Raw genomic sequence first — 23,013 nt, forward strand, 5'->3', positions numbered from 1 at the left:
AAATGAAGAGACATACACAGGATGAGGTCTGGGAGGAAATGCAGAGCTTCTGTGCCTTCTCCTCATAGAATCACCCTCCTGGCACACTAGCATCTTCACCAACTAGAAAAGGTCCCCTGAGCTTTGATATCTAGTATTCATTAGAATTCCATCATATAGATAGATATGGTTGATTGGATTATTGACCATATGGCTGAACTTGATGTCCATTTCCCTCTCCTGCTGGAGGTTGGGCTGATGTCCTGTGGCTCAAAACCCCAGCCTTCTAAACATAAGGCTAGTGTTTCTGGCTAGGCCAGTCCCCATCCTGAAGCTATCTGAGGGGGGAGTCCACCTCACTAGCATAACAAAGATACAGCTATTACTCTAGAAATTCCCAGGATTTAGAGTCTTTCTCCAAGGAATCAGGGACCAAGGCCAACTAAAAAGGGGGAGGGAGGGTTTTCTTAACTTGATCCTGCTTCCTCCTGTAACTGCTACTCTCTTTTTCCCTCCCATTTCTGCCAGACTTCTTGAGAGCCTATATTTGTTGTTTATACTTCCACACCTCTGGTTTACTCCTTAGTATCATTCACTTCTTCTCCACAGAATACCTTTTGAGGATTACTAAGTGGCCATTTCCTTTTTTGATTCTTCAATCTAACTTGTATGTTTGGGTGCATGACACTACTCCCTCTTCTTAATGCTACTCTCTCGAGGCTGACCTACCCCTCTGACTGTTGCATCTCTGTCTCTTTCCTTGTTCCTTCCCGTGTCTCAGATTTTGTGTTTTTTGAATTTGGTGCTGTGGTCACTTCTCACTAGACCTCTCCCTAGACAATGTCACTCGTTTCCATGTACTGTACCTCCTTTATACTGATGACTTCCAAATTGGATCTTTAGGCTTGACTTTACCTGCAATCCAGGCTTGAATTTTCTGATTTTACTGGAATTTCCATCTGGGTGTCCGATAGGAACCTTATATTTAACATGTCCAAAACAAAATTCACTTCCTTTTTATCGCTTAGTCTTACATTATAGGCACAATAATAGAATCTAGCCTATAGAGTAATTATAAGGATTGAATGAGGTGTAATGCATAAAGCAAATTTAGTAAAATTCTGGCACACAGAAAGTATGTATGACCATCTCCCCTGTTAGCCTGCAAGCTTCTTTAGGGCAGGGACCATGTCCTCAAACCCAGCACTGGCCTTGGCTTGTGATAGGTATGTGGTAAAAGTTTGTTGAGTTAAAATGAATAATAATCTGTTGAATAAGTGTTTTGTGTAGCCATCTGATTTAGCTTAATCATCTTTTTAAATTAACAGTGGGCAACATCTGGTGTTTATTTTTTCTCCTAGGTGCACTGTGTTGTAATCATTCAAAGGATAACCAAATGTGCCATGACGTATGTGAACAGGTAAGCTTATGTAATAATTGTTAAGGCTATTGGTTATGTAACTGTTTATGTGAAGTATAATTGTTTCGGAGAAATCTGTTGGACAGCACCTTAACCAAGTGATCACAGTTCACATCACCAGTAATGGAACAAATTAATGTGTGTCTGCTGACATGATGCACTGAAAAGGAGCACAGCATCTTTAGTAGGATTCCTGCGAAAAATGCATAACCTGAATCATTGAGGAAACAATAGGGCAAACCAAGATTGAGGGATATTCCTCAAAACAACAGCCTGAAGTCTTCAAAGTTATCAGTGTTAAGAAACTTCAAGATTAAAGGGAACTACAGAGATATGACACTAAATGCAATATGTGATCCTGGAATTTAAAAAAAAAGTGCTATCAATAACGTTATTGGGATAAATTGGTGAAATTTGAATATGGGCTCTAGTAATAATGTATCAATGCTGTGATCCTAAATTTGGTGATTGTATTGCAGTGACATAGGACAGTATCCTTGCTCTTGGGAGATAACATGCTGGGATTTAGGAATAAATGATCATGTCTGTAATGAATTATAAAATGTTCCAAAATAGCAATAATATCTGTGTATGTAGAGAGAGTTAAAGCAAATGTTGCAAGGGCGCCTGGGTGGCGCAGTCGGTTAGGCGTCCGACTTCAGCCAGGTCACGATCTCGCGGTCCGTGAGTTCGAGCCCCGCATCGGGCTCTGGGCTGATGGCTCGGAGCCTGGAGCCTGTTTCCGATTCTGTGTCTCCCTCTCTCTCTGCTCCCCCCCCGTTCATGCTCTGTCTCTCTCTGTCCCAAAAATAAATAAACGTTGAAAAAAAAATTAAAAAAAAAAAAAAGCAAATGTTGCAAAATGTTAATAATGAGTAATCTACATGAAGACTGTGTGGGTGTTGTACTGCTCTTCAAACTTTACTGTGAATTTGAATTTTTCTGGTTGAACCTTTTAAGTAAAATTCCACTGAGACAATACCTGGTCATAAAGTCTGCCTTTCTTTCATCCCCTTGGTTGTGTAGTGCTGGCCTTGGCACTTGAGAATGAATGGCCTCAATTGCCTTTTATTTTTTTTATTTTATTTTATTTTTTTTTAACGTTTATTTATTATTTTTGGGACAGAGAGAGACAGAGCATGAACGGGGGAGGGGCAGAGAGAGAGGGAGACACAGAATCGGAAACAGGCTCCAGGCTCTGAGCCATCAGCCCAGAGCCCGACGCGGGGCTCGAACTCACGGACCGCGAGATCGTGACCTGGCTGAAGTCGGACGCTTAACCAACTGCGCCACCCAGGCGCCCCTCAATTGCCTTTTAAAGAGTTTTCAATAATGTAGATTTTGTCACTGCCTAAAATTTAGAGAGCTACCTAACTGGGATTAAAACTTCTCTCAAACAATATTGTGAATTTAGAAAGATTTTGCAAGATACTCTCTAATTATAAAACAAGACAGTGACTCAGCTCATCTAGGTAACTGCTAGAGACTTCATGTCAAAACAATATAGCAAATTAGGTTTTCTGCAAATTTACTGCCAGAACAGTAGCTTTTAAAAGCAGAAATGGTCCCTAGATAGTGTCACCATAAGGGAGCTTTTAAAATAGTTCTGCTGCTTTTGGAAACACTGCTTTCCTAACTTTGCTTATTTAATGAATAAATCTGGTCATTTATCCTGTAGAGTTTCTCACAATCTGAATTATGCTGTTTGTAACCCATGATATCATTTAATGTGTTCCTCTTTCCTCTGTATGTCTTAGTAAGTGGTAGGTAGATTTAAAGCAGGGCTATCCAGAGAGCTTTCTGCAGTGATGAAAATATTCTGTATCTGTGTGATCCAATATAGTAGCCACAGCTATATGTGCCAGGTAAACATTTGAAATGTGTTTAAAGAAGTTGAGGAAAGGTGTGCCTAGGTGGCTCAGCCAGTTAAGCATCACTTTTGGTTTGGGCTCAGATCATGATCTCATCGTGGGTTCAAGCTCTGAGTCAGGCTCCTCACTGACAGTGTGGGGCCTGCTTGAGATTCTGTCTCTCCCTCCCTCTCTCTCTGCCCTACCCCACTTGTTTGCACTTACTCTCTCTGTCTCTCAAAATAAATAAATAAACTTAAAAAAAAAAGAGATTGAAGAGAAAGAGAAGTTTGAGGAACTGAGTTTAAATTTTATTTGATTTTAACTGATTTGAGTTTGAATTTAGATGGTCACACATGGCTAGCAGTTACCTAATGAGACAAGTCCAGAGACTTGATAAGATTCAGGTTAGGTTTTTGTTTTGTTTTGTTTGTTCAGCAGATCTTACTTATAATGTTTGTGTCTGGTTGTCTCTTTTTGTAATTAACATTACAGCCATTCTTGATAATTGCCTAAATGCATTAATTCACTAGGGGTTGCAAAATGGTGATATTCTGGCTCTTGTCACTTATTAATTATAGTTGATAGTTTGGGAGAAAAATGGCTATTAAAACTAACTGGAGATAAATCCTTTTTCATTGTCCTTAGCATTCATGGATTTCACAGTCTTGACTATTTGCAGGTAACCATGAAGTTCTGTCTGATACATGTAATGGTTTATAATTTACTGAGACATCAAATTGTAATCACATTAATTAAAGTTCTATTTTGGAAGAGAGCCAGTTAGCCTGGTGAACAAACTTGTCAGCTCCTCAGGATCTTTATTAAAAATGACTTTGTGCCTCCTGAAATCACTGCTGCACTATATGATAACTAACTTGGATGTAAATTAAAAAAAATAAATTAAATAAAAATGAAAAAATAAAATAAAAGCCCCTACCCCCCCCACCATGACTTTGTCTCTATTTAATGCCATTTTATGGAAGTTTGTGCCATAATGCTATTCACAAATTTGTTCGTCACTAATATCAAGGATATGACATAATCTGTTTTACATTGTCATCAGTTAACTAAAAGCAGTTTATAGAACAGTTTAGAATGAACTTTTTTTTTCTTTTCTGTTTTCTTCTTTCTTTTTCTCCTTTGTTCTCCAACAGATTTGGTAGCCGGTTTTCTCCATTTTTGGTCATTAGAAAAGGGTCTAGACTTGCATATATGGACTTTCTTGATTATTTGCCAAACTAACCAACCTTTTAAGAGATGTTAGCTCAGCTTAATTTAGATCTTTCAAAAGGTTTTCCATTTATAAAAGGAAGTTGGAAAATATTCTAGACAACTGATAAGTATAGAGGACAATAAATTTTGCCCATTCTTATTTCTTACCAAAAAAAAAAATGCCACAAAAACCTTTTGTTTTGTTTTGTTTTGTTTTGTCAAATAGATATTCTCCTCAAAAAGTGAATCCCGACTAAAGCATCTGTTACAGCGAGCCCCAGATTATTGCCCTGAAACAATGGTAGGTCTTGTTTAACTTAACTATGGAAGCTTTTGTCTAAGTGAAGCCATCTAATGAGTTAACTCCTTGATTCAGGAAATTTTTCAAAATGGTTTGAAGTTGTGATCAGATTAAAATGTTCGATTTAGCAAGGTACTTTTAAAAGATCATCACACAGATTGCTCGGTAGATATTATCTTTCATCTTTTATCATTTATCCTATAATGTAGGTATAAAAATAATATTAAATGTACATGTATTGCAGTCTTTAAATTTCATTATAAAGTTTATCTGGAATTTGGAATTTTACTCATTTTGACAATTTTATGAAAACCATAGTAACTAAATCTTATATTTATTTTGATTTTCAAAAGTTAAATTTGGGGTAAGGGGAAATGTATGACTTCTCATTATTCCTATCTTCCCATTTTTTGGTGTACTATAGATATATTGGCTTGCCTGTCTGAATCATGTAACTTAACATGTCTCCAGTGCTGGGGCCATTCTCAGTGTTCGGGATATTCATGGGCTAGGCTCAGGAAGTCTGAGCTTACATGAGACAGCCTTTTTAGATACGGTAGCTTGCATTATGTGAGGCGGGAAATGTTGATCAAACAATTCTGACTGACACATTTGCCTTTACTCGCTCTACAGACACTTTGTCTTTTGCTTAGAAACAGTGATTCCAGTAAGCATCCTGAGAACCCAGACTCCTCATTAGTGCTCTTAGATGGGAAGATGGGAAAAGAGCAAGCAATATTTTTGCATCTCAGTTTTATTTTTTCCCCCTGAATAGCTGCTTGATACTCATGTAGTCTTAGAACATTGATTAGAGACAAACATAATCAAATTAGCTATACATAATTTCTGTATGAATTGTCATATTTAGGAACTGGTTATATAAAAGCCTGAATAGCTGCTTGATACTCATGTAGTCTTAGAACATTGATTAAATAGAGACAAACATAATCAAATTAGCTGTACATAATTTCTGTATGAATTGTCATATTTAGGAACTGGTTATATAAAAGCCTTTTGGTGATTGCAATTTTAGGTTGAAATTTGGAGTTGTATGAATTCATCTTTGCCAGGTAAGCAATAGCTAAATAACATTTGGCATTTTATCTTTAAAAACTTATTTTGGGGGCGCCTGGGTGGCGCAGTCGGTTAAGCGTCCGACTTCAGCCAGGTCACGATCTCGCGGTCCGTGAGTTCGAGCCCCGCGTCAGGCTCTGGGCTGATGGCTCAGAGCCTGGAGCCTGTTTCCAATTCTGTGTCTCCCTCTCTCTCTGCCCCTCCCCGTTCATGCTCTGTCTCTCTGTGTCCCAAAAATAAATAAAAAAAAAAACGTTGAAAAAAATTAAAAAAAAAAAAACAAAAAAACTTATTTTGTGATTGTAAAATCTGTGTCTTAGTCCTGTAACCTAATGTATCCCCTTGAGTTCCTATCTTCTCTTTTTGGTAGGCACCCAAATTTTCAAATGTATAATTTATTCTCATTCACTCAGTAATTAATTGTGCTCTTGTCTCTACTTCTACCATTCTAGTGAAACTGGTCTTTGCAAGTTCACCGGGATCTCATGGTACCTAAATCTTATGGCCTTTTCTCAGTACTTATCACCTTTGACTGCCTTGCAGCACTGTTGACCATTACCTCCTTGTGACTCCACCTTGGCCTCATGACCTTATCCTCTCTTACCTCCCCTCTCCCCCCATAAGGACTTGGGTCATTCCTTCCCTTTTCCGTCCACACTTACCCTGATAATTGCTTTCCTTCCCAGAACTGTTAACTAATCAGCCCTGGGAAGACAACCTTCAAATCCAAGTTATAGCTCATGACTTCTAGACATGTCTACCTGGATCTCTGCATCCTGGTGACAACTGAAGTGCAAACCTAAAACCAGACTCATAACAGCCTGTCTTGTGAATGACACTAGACTGGAATCCCTCAAGTTACCTTTGATTGCTTTTTCTTTTTAGCTCTATTGACTCTCCCCTGGGAAAATCTTGCATCTGTCCTTTCTATGCCTACCATTATTGTTATGCTCTTGGAGTAGACTGTTGTAACAACCTTGTAGCTGGTATTTCAACATATCATAGCTGTCCTCCCCGGCTCCTTCAAAAAGAAGAAAATCTCTCCGGGGATATCCACTTCCATCAAAATAAAGCTCAGACTCCCTAGCCTGGCATTCACAGTCTTCCAGTTCTGGTTAAAGCCAGTGCCTTAAAAGGAAAAAAGGAAGTGTATTTTATGTATCTCTGAACTCTAAAGGCTTTCACACTGTTTGAAGTTTGTATTTCAACCAAGTTGGACTATTTGCCTTCTTGGAATTGGCCATATCCTTGCTTGTTCTCTCAATTATCCCTCTACCTAATGTTCTGGAATTATTTGTATATAATATATATCTAAGATAGTATACCTCCATATGTAATCTCCATAATTGGATAAATCATATATTTTATCTATTTCATAGCCCATACAATACCTAATGGAGTCCTTTGTACATAATATTATAAATGCTTATTGGACAATTTAATAGTTTCTAAGAGGCTACCAGGTGTATGGAAGCAGCAATATACTGCAGTAGGGTATAAAAGTTCACAGAATTTATGACCTACGTTGGTTCCATTCAAAATAATGAAAATGTGAGTGATTCTGAAAGTAAGCACCAGAGATTTAGAGGAAACTGTACTAAGCAATGGGGCCAGATGCAAGTCTCTTGCCCTTTGTACCATTAAAACATGTAGGGATACAGAAGCTTACGATACTCAGTATTTCTAGCCAATTTTAAAAATTGGGGTGGTTTATAATTTTCAGAGCTTTGTCCATCTGCAGGCCATTTGTTTACTTTTGTTTTTTAGCAGAATGTTTCTATTTGTTGTGTTAAGTCCTAATTTCATTTGGAGAACTATGTTAGCTATTGCATTGAATTCTTTATACCTTCAATTTAATATATTATTATATTAAATAATAATATAACTTAGATGTGAATTTGCAGACATATGTATTACATGGAAGCAGTGTAAAATATTTCTGAAAATAGATAAGGTGAAATTTGCCACATGCCTATGAGCATATGTCTTTTCTCTTTTCATAATTACTACTGTGTCTCCTAATTTTATCCTAGGAGTCATTCGTTGACATTTATACTTGCAAAAGTGGATGTAAAAAATTCATTAGAACACTTTTTATAATTGCATCACCTTTCGATATCACAGTAATTTGGTTGGAGAACAGCTGCTGAGTATAAACTGCAACAGAGTAGTCATTTTGCCCCATAATTAAGTGTACCCACCAAAGTCCATTCTTACCCACAGAAGATGTATTTTTCTGTTCAATAAGTATCAATTTCTAAACAGCATCATAGGTTTTACACCATTCTAGTTACTTAATATTTTGAGTACAATAATCCTTATGCCCTTTTTGTTTGCATGTTAAGTTAAATTGGAATCTTTGCCTCTGATTCACAGTCTTTGCCTCTGATTCACTCTCCTTATTTTCTTAACCTGTGTGTCCTGTAGAGATGCTGTTTACCCAAGAGGGAGAGTGATCTAAAGAGAGTTTAGGGTGGGCAGAGGGAAGAGAGAAAAAAACGGAGCACCTGGTAATTATGCTGTAAGGGCCTCTGAGAAGACTGGCAGCATTGGGAGTAAGCAGGGGAGGAGGGCCTTAATAATTTTGAGGCCTTGTTATCTGAGCTAGTTTTCCTGTAGACACCTGCTTTGACTTTTACTGGTATCCACGAACCAATTGGGCATGCCATTTGTGTTTCTTACTCCTTATGACTGAAACATTTGAACTTTTTGTTTTTAAGGTGTGTTTAAGAAGTCTGATGGCTGGGTTGGCTTAGGCTGCTGTGAACTGGCTATTACCTTGGAGTGTCGACAGGCATGCAAGCAGGTAACATGGCAATCAGGCTCGTGAGCAGCATGGGATACAGTTTGAGTATTAGCTGCGTCTATGTCTTGGACCTTGCCCACCTCATACCTTTGGAGGGGTGACCCATAAAAACTACAAATTTAGCATTTCTTACATAGACCACTGCCTTTTAGACTTGCTGCTTTCTCATTTGTGGCTGCTGCATGTAAGACACTCAACCTTCTCTTATTCTTTCTTAACTTTTCTCTGCCCTGCAAAGAAAGAACATTACAGGAGCTGAGGCCTTTTGTACTTTCCTGTGTTCATGCTTAGTCAGTGCTGAGTGACTCCGAATGGTTGTGTAAATTTAGAGTATGCTTGGATGAGAGCAGATGACACAGCTGGCTTATTTCACTTTCATCTTCCGTTCTCTCTTTCATCATGGGTTTACCCTGGGCATGTTCTTTTATCCCTTCTCTGCTCCTGAGGTGAGCATGACTCCTACGGTGAACTGTGACTTCTCTTTGATCTGATAGATCTCTGGTCCAATTCAAGTTGAGTTCTTCCTCACTGTGTATATTTTCATAGTGGTTCCTCAGAGTGCTGTGGGAGAACTGGTCTCCTAGCTCCTCATACTCCCAAGCGGTGAGAGTAGATTTAAGTGGGAAATTTAGATGGACCTGAAATCACAGCTGGAGAGCCTTCTCTTACTTTCTTCTTCTAGTGACTGGTTTCTGGACCAGAGTACATGAGACATGGTGTCACCTTTACTTTCATACAGACCACTGTACTGTTTAGCCTGAGCAACACTCTTTGAGCAGTGTACAGTCTAGTGATCTGCTGCTGTGCTTCAGCCATTGAGGTGAAGCTGAGTTGCAGAGGCTTGAACTGTAGTGGATGGGGGGTGGGAGGGTGCATAAAGAGAATTACATAAAAATTACTTTTGTTAATTGCCTGACAAAGCCTTTTCCTCTTTAGTTGCCCCCTCCATTGCATATGGATCTTTGCTGAGGAAATTGGCTCGTAAGTCAGTAGGAGAATTTAGAATATGAAGGGTTAAAGAAAAAGCAAAATATAAATGCCCTGGCAGAGCTTCACAAGAAAATTTGCTACAGAGTGGATTTCAACTAAGAAAAAAAATTCTCTGATTTACATTTTCTTCAAAGTCATCTAGTTTCTGAAATAACAAAAGGACCCTGTTATTATGTGAGATTAAAGCCATAAAAGAGCAAAGCTTTAGCATATCGGGTAGGTTCTGGGGCTGATGTTTACTTTAAAGAACTTGCATGAAATTTGTTTGTTGTATTTTAGGAACTTTTAAATATTAGAGCATAAGGTTTTTCTTGATGAAATAAAGAATACCAAACCAAGTAACATATATTAATTTGTGTTCTTTTTGTCCTGTGTTGAATAGTATGTGTAATAAACTAATGGAGAAATTGGTTATCTTTTAGGCATCTTCAAAAAATGATATTTCCAAAGTTTGCAGAAAAGAATATGAGGTATGCATTTGATTTAACAACTTTGGATAGACCAATTCAGATATTATCAGAATTGATAAAAATCACTTAAATTTTCAAAAGGAATTCATTCTTACATAAATTACCTTTTACTTTACAGAAAATATAGCCTTATTGACAAAATGTAGCCTTATCATTTTTGTTTAGAAATGTCATGACTTTAATTGACTTGTCAAAATTGAACATTAATTTTAAGGAAATGCCCTGTTAACTATACATGAGTTAAAAATAAAATCTTAAAGTTAAAAAAATATTTTTCAAGAAATGTCTAAATCACATAGACAGAGGCTTTAACCTATATTGTATTCATAACAGCAACTGGTTATACCCAAGTGTAAAATAGTTTTTCTAAAGTTCCATATCCTCTTTTGCCCCCTTTCCTATGCCTTGATCCATGCAGGTATCCATCTTTATTAACTGTCTCTAATTGGAAGAAATAAAATCACACTGCCAGTGTGAGTAGCTTCAAACTTTTGCAGCTCTCGCATTTGGTGGAAAAAAGTAGTAAATTACAAAGGCTGTATTAAATCTGAAGGATTCTTGTCTCCCAATGGTGGTATTTCAAGCACTGTGGTATGTAGATGGGTCAGTTCCTAGGGAGGAGGTAGAGGAGGTATTTCATGTCATGCAAATATGTACAGAAGATTGTCCCTGATGTGAAAAAGCTCCTCATTGGACTACTTCCTTCAGTTTCTAGAAGTCCATTGTTAAATGTGACATTATTGTTTTACATAGCGTAAGACCATGCAGTTAAGGATACTTACATGCATATTCCTCATTCATCATTTTACCTATAAACATTGGGATTCCTATTGCTTTTAATAGTCTGTATTCTCTTGGAGAAGAAAGATAGAACAGGTCTCTTAACAGCTTCTAGATTATAGTTCTTTTTTTTCTTTTCTCAATGCCTATAATTGTATCTCTTGATTAATATTTTTAAATTGGAAAAATCTTACCATTTGTCCCTTTGTACTGTTTGCTAAGTTATATCTGTTTCTCTGAAGACAAATTTCCAAATTAATTGCAACTCTCCTCTGTTCTTATGAAAAGGAGCCTTGCTGCAAAGAAATAAAAGAGCTTTCTTTTTTTTTCTTATCTCTCTACCTTTAAAATAACTAGTATTAGTTTCTCTTGAACAAAGTGGCTAACTGTGATAATTCCTTCTTTTCTCCCACATGATGTCTGACACTGTCCATCTTCTGTAGCCTGTCCTCCATTATTTTAGTGTGCTTCCTTCTCTTGTCTGGATTTCTGCATTGCCCTAGGAAGTCTGCCAGTATGTGTTGATGAAGGACGGGACAGGAAAGGTAAGAGAGATAAGTTCTGTCCTATGAGAGAAATACTAAGGATAGTTTACTTTTCCAGTCTATCCTCCCTTACTGGCCTAGAATTAAGCAACTATTTTCAAAAAATCTATGCCGAGAGGGTTCTTTTACACAAGTATATATATATAAAATATATATATATACATGTGTAAAATATATATGTAAAACACATATATGTACTATAATATATATAAGAAAAGAAATATACATATGTAATATAAATCCATTAAAAACTGACCCTATAAATTATTAAAGATAATTCAAGACAATTTGATTTCTTATGTATTACTTAGAAATAAAAGAGAGACAAGAGCACTTTAATGCAGAAGGAGGGTTCTGTATTATAAACCCCAAATAACAGTCACTCTCATGATTATTAAAATCTAGCCTAAAGATAATGACTATTTGTTATAAAGTGAATTGGGTAAGTTTGGTGTAGTGCAGCCTGTTTTAACGGGATTGGTTGTTTATCACCGTAAGAATAATTTATAAAATTAGGCTTTTAATATTTTTTCCTTGACACTGGAGTGGTCCTTGGAGTGAACTTCCGGATATGTGAGCTATTCCTTTAGGCTAACAATTTTAGGAGTTAGCATTTACCCTGAAGTAGGTTGTATAGTTTAATTAGAGAGATTCAGAGAATGAGTAATTTTATTTGAGCAGATTTCCTGAGAAATTTACTGATATGCATAAAGTTAAAAAAACTTTAATGCCATTTAAAATTCTGTTTTGTTCCAACCAAGCTAAGATAAACCAGTTAAATGTAAAGCATTGTGATGTCTGATTTTATAGCATCTAGTTTCTTATGCGAAACAACATTTATTGAATACTGAGGGGTAGTGCTATATATTAGAAAGAGCATAAACTTTGGAGTTATACCTAATTCTGAATTCTAGTTAAGCTACTTACTTATTACTAAAGAATTATATCTAACTGAGTGAAAAATTAAAATATATACTGTCCACACAAATCAGAAAGCAGAGTGAGCACATTTGGTATATTTTGGTAAAAAGACTGTGGATCAAAAGCATGGTAGCAAAAATGTACGTGGCTTGTGCAGGGGACAGAAAGAAAACGGGCCTATTTAGGGCTGTGAATCTGTGCTTGGATAGGCAAAAATCAGACCAGATCCTGGAAAGATGATATTTTAGGGCTCAGGTCATCATGAAGTAGAGGGGGATGATGAAGATTCTGTAATAGGCCAAAGTAACAAGTCCATATTTTAGAAAGCTAAAGCCTTAGTTGTGTGCATGCTAAGTTTTAGATCCCCCAGACCCCTCTAACTTAGCTAAAAGTAGATAAGGCACAAAACTAAGATGATAACAGTAGAACCAAGTATTCAGGAATAACTAGAGATTTGAAGGCAGGATCCATCAGTAGCATTTGTTATGGTGGGTTGAATAGAGGAGATAATATTCAGGGAAATAGTAAAAAAAAAAAAAAACAAAACAATTATTTGTGAATTGGGAGGTAGACCCAAAGAAATTGTATGGACAGGCAGCATAGAAGGACAGACTGAAAGAGAGTTTAAGGGTTGTGGGAGATAAAATGTCCTAATTGGAATACTAGAAGAAAAGAGAATATGGGGCAGAGGCAATATTTAATGAAGTCCAACAAATCCCCAGCAGGATTAAAAGGGAAAAAAATGCATATATGACAGACATACCTCATAGCCAAAGATCTTTTTTTTTTTTTTTAATTTTTTTTTCAACGTTTTTATTTATTTTTGGGACAGAGAGAGACAGAGCATGAACGGGGGAGGGGCAGAGAGAGAGGGAGACACAGAATTGGAAACAGGCTCCAGGCTCTGAGCCATCAGCCCAGAGCCTGACGCGGGGCTCGAACTCACGGACCGCGAGATCGTGACCTGGCTGAAGTCGGACGCTCAACCGACTGCGCCACCCAGGCGCCCCTCATAGCCAAAGATCTTAAACGCAGTCAGAAAAAAAAAAAAAAAAAAGACTTTGCCTTCAAAGGAGACTAACAGCTGATTTCTCAATAGCAACAGAGGAAGCCAGATGCAGTGGAATGACACCTAAACTGTTCTGAAAGAAAGTAATTAATCAACCTAGAATTCCATATCCAGTAAAAATATTTTTCAAGAAAGAGGGCAAAATGAAGGTCTTTTCAGACAGCAAAACAAAGAATTGCTATTACTGGATCCTTTCTAGAAGTCCTTCTCTAAAGGAAGTTGTAAAATGTCTTTTTTGAGATGCAAAAGATAATGGGAGAATGATGAAAATACAAAGTGGCTAAATTAAAATACAGATTATAAAAAACAATAATAAATGATGTATTCAGTTTTTAAATAAGTAACAAGTAACAGTAACAAGAGCCTATTATGTTGGGAAAGGAGTTTAAAGAAATGGAGGGATATTGAGTGTTAGGTGTTTTTAAATGTAAAAACCCGTATCTCAGAGGTAGTGAATACAAGACTAAAGAGAGGAAGAATGATCATGCCCAAATCAACCATGACGTAACCCTTGAATCTTGAGAGTGAAAAAAACCTCAATAAAAGAGAAAGTGTTCAAAAAAGTAGAGAGCTGCTTTTTGAAAATTATTTTTTTAGGGAACTGCAAGAGAAGGATCCAGAAATCCATTAGGAGGACCCTACCTGTGTTAAATAAGAGTATTGGAATGAGATGTTCCAAGAAAAAGAGAACTAACTTCCTGTCAATGGAAATGTTCAAGCAAAGGCTTACTGGATTCACACACATATCATGGAAGGGATTTCTGCAATGGATGGGAGATTTGGCTAATCTCCCAACTCTGCAGTTCTCTTTCTGACCCAAACCTAACTAAGAAAGAGTACTTCTTTCAGTAATTAAGAGTACTATTTTCAGAATCACACATTTTATTAGAGCCACCAGTATCAACCAGTGGCTTGATAACTCTGACAAAGACATGTTCAAGTGTCATGGGCATGCTTAGTTCTAGGTTTTCCATGCATTTTCACAGGCCTGGGCCTTTGGCTCACCTAGAAGTATTAGGCCACGTGGATTCATAGATGTGTGATACTAGAACCAGGGCTGACATTCAAAATATTCAACAACTGGAATGACCGAGGCACCAACAGAACAGATGCTGGCTGTAACCCATCGGTACAGCCGCACTAGTGCACACTGCCTCATTAGAACCAAATTACACACTAATTCATGCTTTCTGCGAGATGTGAGACATCTAGTATATTTTTTTTACATAGTCTCTGTCTGCAAGTTGGCTGAAAATATTTTCTTCTAGCCACCAAAATGGTAATTAAAATTTTTTTGTCGTTCATAGTTTCTTTCTTGATTAAGATAAACATTAAGGTGATGTGTGGGTGATGAATTTCCAGAGAGTTGGCAATGGCTGTAGAGTGATGAGACAAACTTTAGTTTTGGGTTCATAAATCTATTTCATACCTTTATGGCAGGCTTTACTGCCATTCTTTTAACATAATGGTCATAAATATAAATACCTTTCCATTTGCTGCATGAGCCACTGAAATACAGTGATACAAATTTGTCATCAGACTTTCACATTTTTACTTGTTTCTTCCTTTCACAGATCCTTCTTTGTACTTTTCTTTATATTCTTTTTAGAAATATTTTCAATTCTCTCCTTTCTTTCTAGCTTTTTTTTTTGTCCATTATTTGATGTTACTTCATTAAGAAGGTGAAAAACTATGAAAGAAAGTAGGAGGTATTTTTGTGAGGACTCACTTTTGTTTTTTAACCTTAAGGCATTTAAGTTTTAAACTAAACAGTTGCTAAACAAAACTAAAATAACGTTCTGTCCTGGGGCTCTGGTTCTGTGAGAATGTGAAGATAAAATTAAGACTCTGAGGAGATATTAAAAAGAGGCTCTAAGAATCACAAAAACAAAGATGGCCAGCCTTGTGAGTTTCAGAGCCATTTCTGTCAGCACCATCCTGTCAACACACAACTCAGTGTGTAAGAGAAAGGTGCAGATATGTGTTAATTTTTATTTTTTGAATATTCACATGTTCAAAACTAAAAATGGTGTACAATAAAAAGTCTCATTGTAACTTCCTGTACTACAGCCACTCAGTTCCTAAAGTCACTAGAAATATTTGTGCTTATAAAAGTAAATATATATAGTTTTCCTCCATCTCCGTAGCACAAATGATAGTTTGTCACATCCCTGGATGCCAGTGTTTAGTACATATTTATGTTTGCCTACACAGGCTGTACAGTGTATTCTCAGGAAATGTCACAATAAAATATCCTGCTTTAAAGATTTCTATGTATTAATTTTACTTTGTTCCTTTTTCTCTCAAATTAACCTTGATTCTAGATTTACTACCAGAAGCATAAAGGAAAGGGATGAAGAAATAGCCCTAAAAATTTAGAGATAAGGCAGGGATGTCAGGGCCACCAGGATTCTCTGGACAGCTTGAGGCCTGCCACGCCTTAGGTGATTGGATCTGTTCTACAGTGCTTTAAGAATAGAGTAGACCATCTTGCATGGCAGACGACAGTCTAGGCTGTTGATAGTCAGCTTTGGGGGATTTAGCGAAAAGAATGTGGTACTTTGCCCCATCAAAGCCTTCAGGACCTAAATGTAAAGCTTCTTTTAGTTAGTTCTAAGGAAACCCCAAGAATTGGCAGAATATAGTAATAGAAGACTGTGAATGGGAGGCTTGTAAATGACGGAGTGCTGTACTGATACCCTGTATCAGAGTCAAAATGAGCCGTTACCTGCAGCTGATGAGCTCCAAAAAGAGCGAAACCTATTAGGTCCTGCAGTACTGGCTTAAGATATATAAAACCTTCATTATGTTCCATTTGTATGTGGGGTTTTTTTTTGGTCATATTTTGTATTAGAAGGGAATAACTCCTATTCAGTCTCTGTGCTAGAATATTTCCTCTCTTGTCCTTTCTTCTCAGAAGTCACATGAATGAGATCATCCCAAAGGGAAATTGGAGTTTGATTAGATTGTGACCTGGTCTAATCTAAATGGCCAGGTTTTTCTCCCTAGGCAATCTCATCTACTTCATAGTTTTAATTGCCCCAATATGATGACAATTCTAGAATCTTCTTTGCTAACCTCTTTCTCTGAGTTCTTGAATCACTATTGGATATGGATACTTTTGATGTTCAACTAGCATTTCAAATCAGCCGAACTGATTGTTACTTTCCATCCTTCCCTCCACCCCACTGCTACATAGCACACACGTGCATGTGTGCGCCCGTGCACATACACACACACACACGCATCCAGAACAAAAACTTACCATTTTTTTCTTACATTTCCTGTTTGGTTATTCCAGTATAGTGCTCCCAGACACATAAACTAAAAGCCTAAGAGGTATTGTCTACTCTTTCCTCTTTCTCACCACCTCCCACAAATAATTGGTTACCAAGCCCTGAAGATTTACCTCCAAAATACATCTTAAGTTGGTCTCCTTTCCAGATCCTCGGTTACTGCCTCAGCTCAGGCCCCTATACCACTTTTCTGGACTACAGTAGCTGCCAAACTAGCTTTCCTATCTAATTTCTCCTCTTATTTACTCTCTCCACTTCTCCTAAGATGATCTCTTTAAAGACCAGATATGGTCATGTCACTCCCTTACTTAAAACCCTTCAGTGGCTCACCTATGGGATATAGTTCATGTTCCTCAGCCTGGTAAACTAAGCTTTTCTCCATCTAACTGCTGACTCTTCTCCTTTACACTTCAGTAGTATGCTACTTGTGATTTCCCAGATTGTTACTTGTAGTTGGACAACCTGTTTGTGCTACCTAGGATTCCCTCTCCCTGAATCCATCCTATTACCCCCTCCAGTGGTATGCTGGAGCCAGCTCCTACTAGCTAGGGAAAACTGCTTGTTAAATATTCAGGAATTTTGCCAGCCAGTTTTTAATCTGAAATCAGCCATGATGGGGCGTATTTTCACCACAAACATCAGTAAATACTACAAATCAGGACTTTCCCTCCACCCCAAGCCCTGCAAAAGTTGGTCCTAGCACACCAGTACTCCCGTCTAACTGGCAACAACCTTTGCCTTAAATTCTGGCTTAGACGGTTCTTTAAAAACCTTCCCTACCCAGCCTTGTTACCTCAACACACAGAAAATTGACTGCTACTTCCCCTTTACTTTACATGCTTGATTATAGCATTTGTCACCTTATAGTATAATTCTTTGTTTACAGGTCACTTTTTAATACTCAACCCTTGACTTCCTGGGGCAGAATCCACCTTTCAGTTGTCTTTGCGTCTGTCATTCATTCACTCAACCTTCACTGCACTGGTACACTTAATGTGTCTCAGGCACTGTTCTCAGGGCACAAGGTGAAAGGATTTAGCCACTGTCTGCAAGAAGCTCAGAGCCTAGTCCGTGGGAAGAGACAAATAGGTCATTACAATACAGTGAGACAAGTACATTGCCAAAAGTCTGTACAAGACACATTGGAGCCTGAAGAAAACAAACAGACAATGCCCAGTGTAATGGGAAAGTCTTCACAGAGCAGGTAAGGTTTAAAGGGTGAATAGAAATTTGTTGCCTGCGGATAGGTGCTATACAGTTAGTATTTTTATAGATAGAATTTTTTAATAGAAATTTTGCCATTCTGGACAGCTGAGTTACACAAGGTTCTTTGTCTCAGAGTAAATAGCAATTTTATGTGGAAACCTTGTATAAATGTCAGTGAGTTAGGCAATCTCTGAATGAGTCCAGAAAACACTGAATACTCTGTCTGTTATCGCAATAATGTGAATCACTCCATCCAAAAACTCCATAGCCTGAAACAATAACAGTTTATCATTTCTTATGACTCTACAGTCCAGGTAGGCAGTTCTGACCTGGCCAAGCAAGCTTAGCTGATTTGGGCTGGGCTCACTCATGCATCTACAATCAGCTTGCAGGTCAGCGTGAGCCTAGCTGACTTACGATGCTCTTAGCTAAGTCAGCTCAGCTCTCCTCCATGTGTGTCTTCTAGCCCTCTCAGTCATGTTTCCCGTGGTGATGACAGGGGCCCAAGAGAGGGAGTGGAAAGATGCAAGTGTCTGTGCACGCCTCTGCTTGCTTTAAGCTTGCTACTATCCACTTGACCAAAAAACCACATGGCTAAGTCCAAAGTTAATGTGAGAGAGAGAGAGATAGGGGGAAATGTGAAGAACTGGGGCTATCATTACAGTCACTCTACCACAAACACTCTGTGCTGAGTTCTGTTCTAGATCTTGTGTTACACTGCAGATATTACTTGCCCTTGAATTTGCTTCCAGTTGGTTGGATGCTCTGGTGATAATGAGCAAATTTCTTTGAGCAGTCTAGACCTATTAATCTTATTTTAGTTGTGGGTGTTTGTTTTTATCCAACTCTTAAAATGATATTTACTATTTGGGAGGCTGAAGAAATTGAAGAATCACTTGTTTAGCGATATCCATATCATGCTATTAAATCCTTTACATAATCTAGTCGCTTAAACTTTTTAACTAAAAAGCCATAGTGTCCACAACAAGGAAAAAACATCTTGTAGAGGTTTAAAAACATGTTTGTTTTTAAAGGGCAATTATGGAGGGGTGCCTGCCTAGCTCAGTGTGTAGAGCATGCAACCCTTGGTCTTGGGGTTGTGAGTTCAAGTCCCACATTGGGCATAGAGCTTACTGAAAATAAAATAAAGGTCACTTATTTAATATCTCCAACGTAGCATTTGATGAGCTAGATTCCTCATACGAAATGCAAAACTTCAAAGTGGGAGAAATTTCAGTCCATTTATGAAAAAGAAACATTTTATTTTTGAGGCCTTAGGAATAAAGCAGCTCCTTTACTTTTAACTAGTAGCCTTGGGAATAGGGAACATTAAATAACAGGTTATGTGTTTTTTTTAATATTTCTTTCTTTTTTTCTTTCTTTCTTTATTTTATATATGAAATTTACTGTCAAATTGGTTTCCATACAACACCCAGTGCTCATCCCAACAGGTGCCCCCCTCAATGCCCATCACCCACTTTCCCCTCCCTCCCAGAGACTCTTAAATAACAGTTTATAAAATGTTCTCTTTTGGGTCTTTGTGCAGAAGTAACTAAAACTTCTAAAGTCAAACTTTCTTTCTTTCTTTTTTTTTTTTTTTTTTACAAGATTCATGTGGTCAGTGTTTGTTTTGTTTTCATCATCCTCATCATTGGTGAGGATGGGGAGGGAGCTGGGAGAACCAGAAGCAGAAGGGTGGTGGCCAGGGAAAGGATTGAGATGAGTGGACAAATGGAGAAATGTTAGAAAGGAGTCCCAGAAATGGAAAAGTGTGTGTGGCCGGGACAGAAAATAGATCCACGGACCCAACTTCTGAACAAGTGATTTGACCAGGAAAGTCTATCTCCCAGATGCACCCCGATGGCTCTTCACCTAAAGGAGCGTCAGTGTGGCTTGAAGGATCACATATGGTTCCCTTTACTTTGATTTTACTTTGTATTTTAGTTTTTCTGCCGGGTTTGCCCTCTGGGCAACCCAGCGCTGGGTGGAAGGGCTTGCTGCAGTTCTCTCAAAACCAGCAAGAGTAGGGCAGAGAACTGGAAGTAGCTACCTGAGGAAAGAGTTCATGATCAAGTATCTTTAAGGGAAATAATATTACCCTCAAGAAATGATTGTTTTCCCCGCAGTTTAATGTGTTGATTCTAAAAAAGGAGACTGTTGAAAAGATATTATTCTGTGGACATAAATGCAACCTTGCATTGGCCTCATTCAAAAAAAGAATCCAGTCTTCTTACGGTATAGTGTCATGAGAGAGCAGTCTGGGTTGTAGCCCTGGCTCTGCCCTTTGTTTGCTGTGTACATCTGTCTCCAGCTGGATAGTGAAGGCTCTTGGATTTGCAGATCTCTTGGGATCTGCCTGTGTTCTTGGGTCTCTGAGGTGTGGTAGATCTTCATCTTGGTAACACTGTAATTTTTATCTATTCTAGAGTAAGATGAACGGAGCGGGGGAGCTGATCTATGGAGGCACAGTGGGTATAGTATTGGTGGCAAAAGGTCAGAAGAGGCTCCATACTTTAGTATAAAGCCTCAGTTACCTCCTTTGCCACCAGATGGCGACCAGACATTTCCAGGAGTTAAGAAATGTCTTAAGAGATGAAGAAATTATAAATTAATGGTGTAACTCATTATGTGTGTCTTAAGACCTGTCAAACTAATCAGCAATAGTTTAAGCAGTGAAAAGGTAGAGTTGCTTATAGTTCATATAATAGATATAGTTAGCTAAGGTATCCTAAGGTTAAGAATCCTTTATTAAAGAGAGGGATATGATCAGAGTTTGAAATCATGAGTATGAAGTAAGCAACAGAGAATTGATGAATTCTTCAAAAACTGGTATATTTAAATGAAGGACCATTCTTTAAAACCTTAAAATTAGTAAAGATAAAAATAGAGATGTAAAAATGGTATCAATACCAAAGGTACTGCCGTGTTGAAATATGAATGTTTTTAGTTTGATAAATTAAGGTAAATCTATCCTTGAAAGGTCTATCAATGAACATTAAGAGAAATGAGAGGTGCTTAGGGAACATTTCTGAAGTCTGGTTGTGCCATGGAGGGAGACAGTTGTGCCCTCCTACATCAGGGGTTGGCAAACTTTTTCTGTAAAGGGTCAGATCTCAAATATTTCAGGCTTGCAGTTTGTATGGCCTCTGTCTGTTCAACTCTACCATTGTAGTATCAAGTAGCCATATACAGTATGTAAACAAATGGGTGTGACTGTTCCAATAAAACTTCATTTACAAAAGTAGGCAGCAGGCAAGATTTGGCCTGTGTGCCATAGTCTGCCAACCCATTTGTGGGTAAAAGCTAGAGTTCTCCTTTTTAGGCCTCCATCACTGGCTTTGGTCAAATAAGGGGTTGAATTAGGTGATCGCTGACATTTTTCAGGTTTTGTGTCCTTCCTTTAGTATCTCTCTAAAGTGAAGTGATCTACACGTCAACTCAGAGTGATATTTCTTTTATTTGGAAGGTCAAATTTCCAAAATTCCAGCTTGAACAAATTTGGAAGTCTTTAGAACAGGGTGTCCGAACCTTGGCACTATTGATATTTTGGGCTGTTGTTTGTTATTGTTGTCAGGGAGCTGCCATGCGCACTGTAGGATGTTTACAGCATCTCTGGACTCCTCTACCCATTAGATCCCAATAGCACATGCTGCTTCTCCAGTTATGACAACGAAAAATGTCTCCAGATATTGCCAAATGTCCCCTGGGAAGCAAATCACCCTTAGTTGAGAACCACTGCTCTGGAGACTTGTATGAGTAATTGGAAGAATATCAAAACTGGAGATCAGGCCATGCGACTCAGGATGGCCACCAAGATAATAAATGTACTCCTTCAAGTACAAGGTCAAAACAGCCAAACCCAAAAGAACAACCAGTTTATTAGAAAAAGAAAGACAATGAGAATCAAAGGGGGCTGGAAAGTCCGTAGCAGATTGCTTTTTAATATTGATTTAGATCATTTTATGGAAAGTGTTCCTAAAACCACGACCAAAATAGATGGCTATCTGTAACAGGTAGTTGAAAAGTCAAACAAAGAAAAATAGATGAAGAGAGATCTAGAAATGAGTATTAAAGAACACCAAGAATGTTTATTTTCACCCCTCATATTGCTTGATGAGAGCCCTAGCAGAAAGCAGTCATACTGATCCAATTCATTAGCCCTTATCTGTGAGGCCTGGGTTTTTGTTTTGTTTTTGTTTTAAATGGATAGAGTATGGTTTATTTCTACAGTAGAATATTATTTAGTGGAGAAAATGAATGTAGTACAGCTTCACACAACTACATAGATGGATCCTTGAAGGTAGATTTTAAATGTCAGTAAAGCTGGTCCTTTTAAAAGTCCAGATCACATAGCCGGCTTATGATTTAGCTACAACTAAAAGCCAAAGTCATCTCTATTCAACTGTAAGAGCACTTGATTTCCATCTACCTTTTATTTATGCCTATATTATTTCTTTTAGGAATTCATTCTTTTACTTGTAAGAGATATTAATCATAGCCCGTAGGCTCTAAATATCCAAATGGCTTTGAACAAGGAGTTTTTTGTTTTCGTCTTGTTTTACCTCTTATTTTCCTTACAGTGACTTTAACATAGTGTGATATTTTCTGAACAGTGATCTAAGAACTCTAGAAATACTAATTCTATTCTCATTATCTGCTTTTGACTTGCTCTGTAACCTGGGGCAGTTTCCCCTCTGATGAGGAAACGGTTTGTTCATCTTTAAAATGGTAGAGAGATACCCCAACATCCCAGGGTGACTATGTAAGAATCATCTTTTTATTTTTTATTTTAATTCTAGTAAAATTAACAAACAGTGTTAATATTAGTTTCAGGAGTACAATATAGTGATTCAATAATTACATAAGAATAATCTTGGAAGCCTTAATATGTAGATTTCTGTGGTTCATTCCCAGATTCTGATTCTGTAAGTGTAGAGTAAGGCCTAGGAAGCCCAGGTGATTCTAGTGCATGGCCATGTTTGAGAACAATTAGGGATGCTCTCTAAGCACGTTTCAACTCTAAAATGCAGCAGTTACATGAAATCTCTGTTTCCCTAAATACCTTTTATTATATTATCTTCTGGGAGCCCT

General features: G+C 37.7%; 1 protein-coding gene across 2 annotated transcripts in view; it reads left to right on the forward strand.

Annotated features, from left to right (window-relative positions):
• The window catches only part of RECK (reversion inducing cysteine rich protein with kazal motifs), an 87,006-nt gene that overhangs the window by 11,506 nt on the left and 52,487 nt on the right, over positions 1–23,013 (forward strand). The window contains exons 2-6 of one of the 2 annotated variants that reach the window (XM_025932500.2): positions 1,341–1,399; positions 4,691–4,765; positions 5,799–5,835; positions 8,560–8,645; positions 10,058–10,105. In XM_025932500.2, coding sequence (XP_025788285.1) covers positions 1,341–1,399; positions 4,691–4,765; positions 5,799–5,835; positions 8,560–8,645; positions 10,058–10,105 — 305 coding nt within the window. Of the gene's footprint in view, positions 1–1,340; positions 1,400–4,690; positions 4,766–5,798; positions 5,836–8,559; positions 8,646–10,057; positions 10,106–11,339; positions 11,431–23,013 lie in introns of those variants that run through there. The other variant, XM_086683494.1, reaches the window with a different exon arrangement.

This window comes from Puma concolor, chromosome D4 (assembly GCF_028749965.1).
Source record: "Puma concolor isolate L17-30 chromosome D4, mPumCon1.1.hap2, whole genome shotgun sequence".
Taxonomy (NCBI): domain Eukaryota; kingdom Metazoa; phylum Chordata; class Mammalia; order Carnivora; family Felidae; genus Puma; species Puma concolor.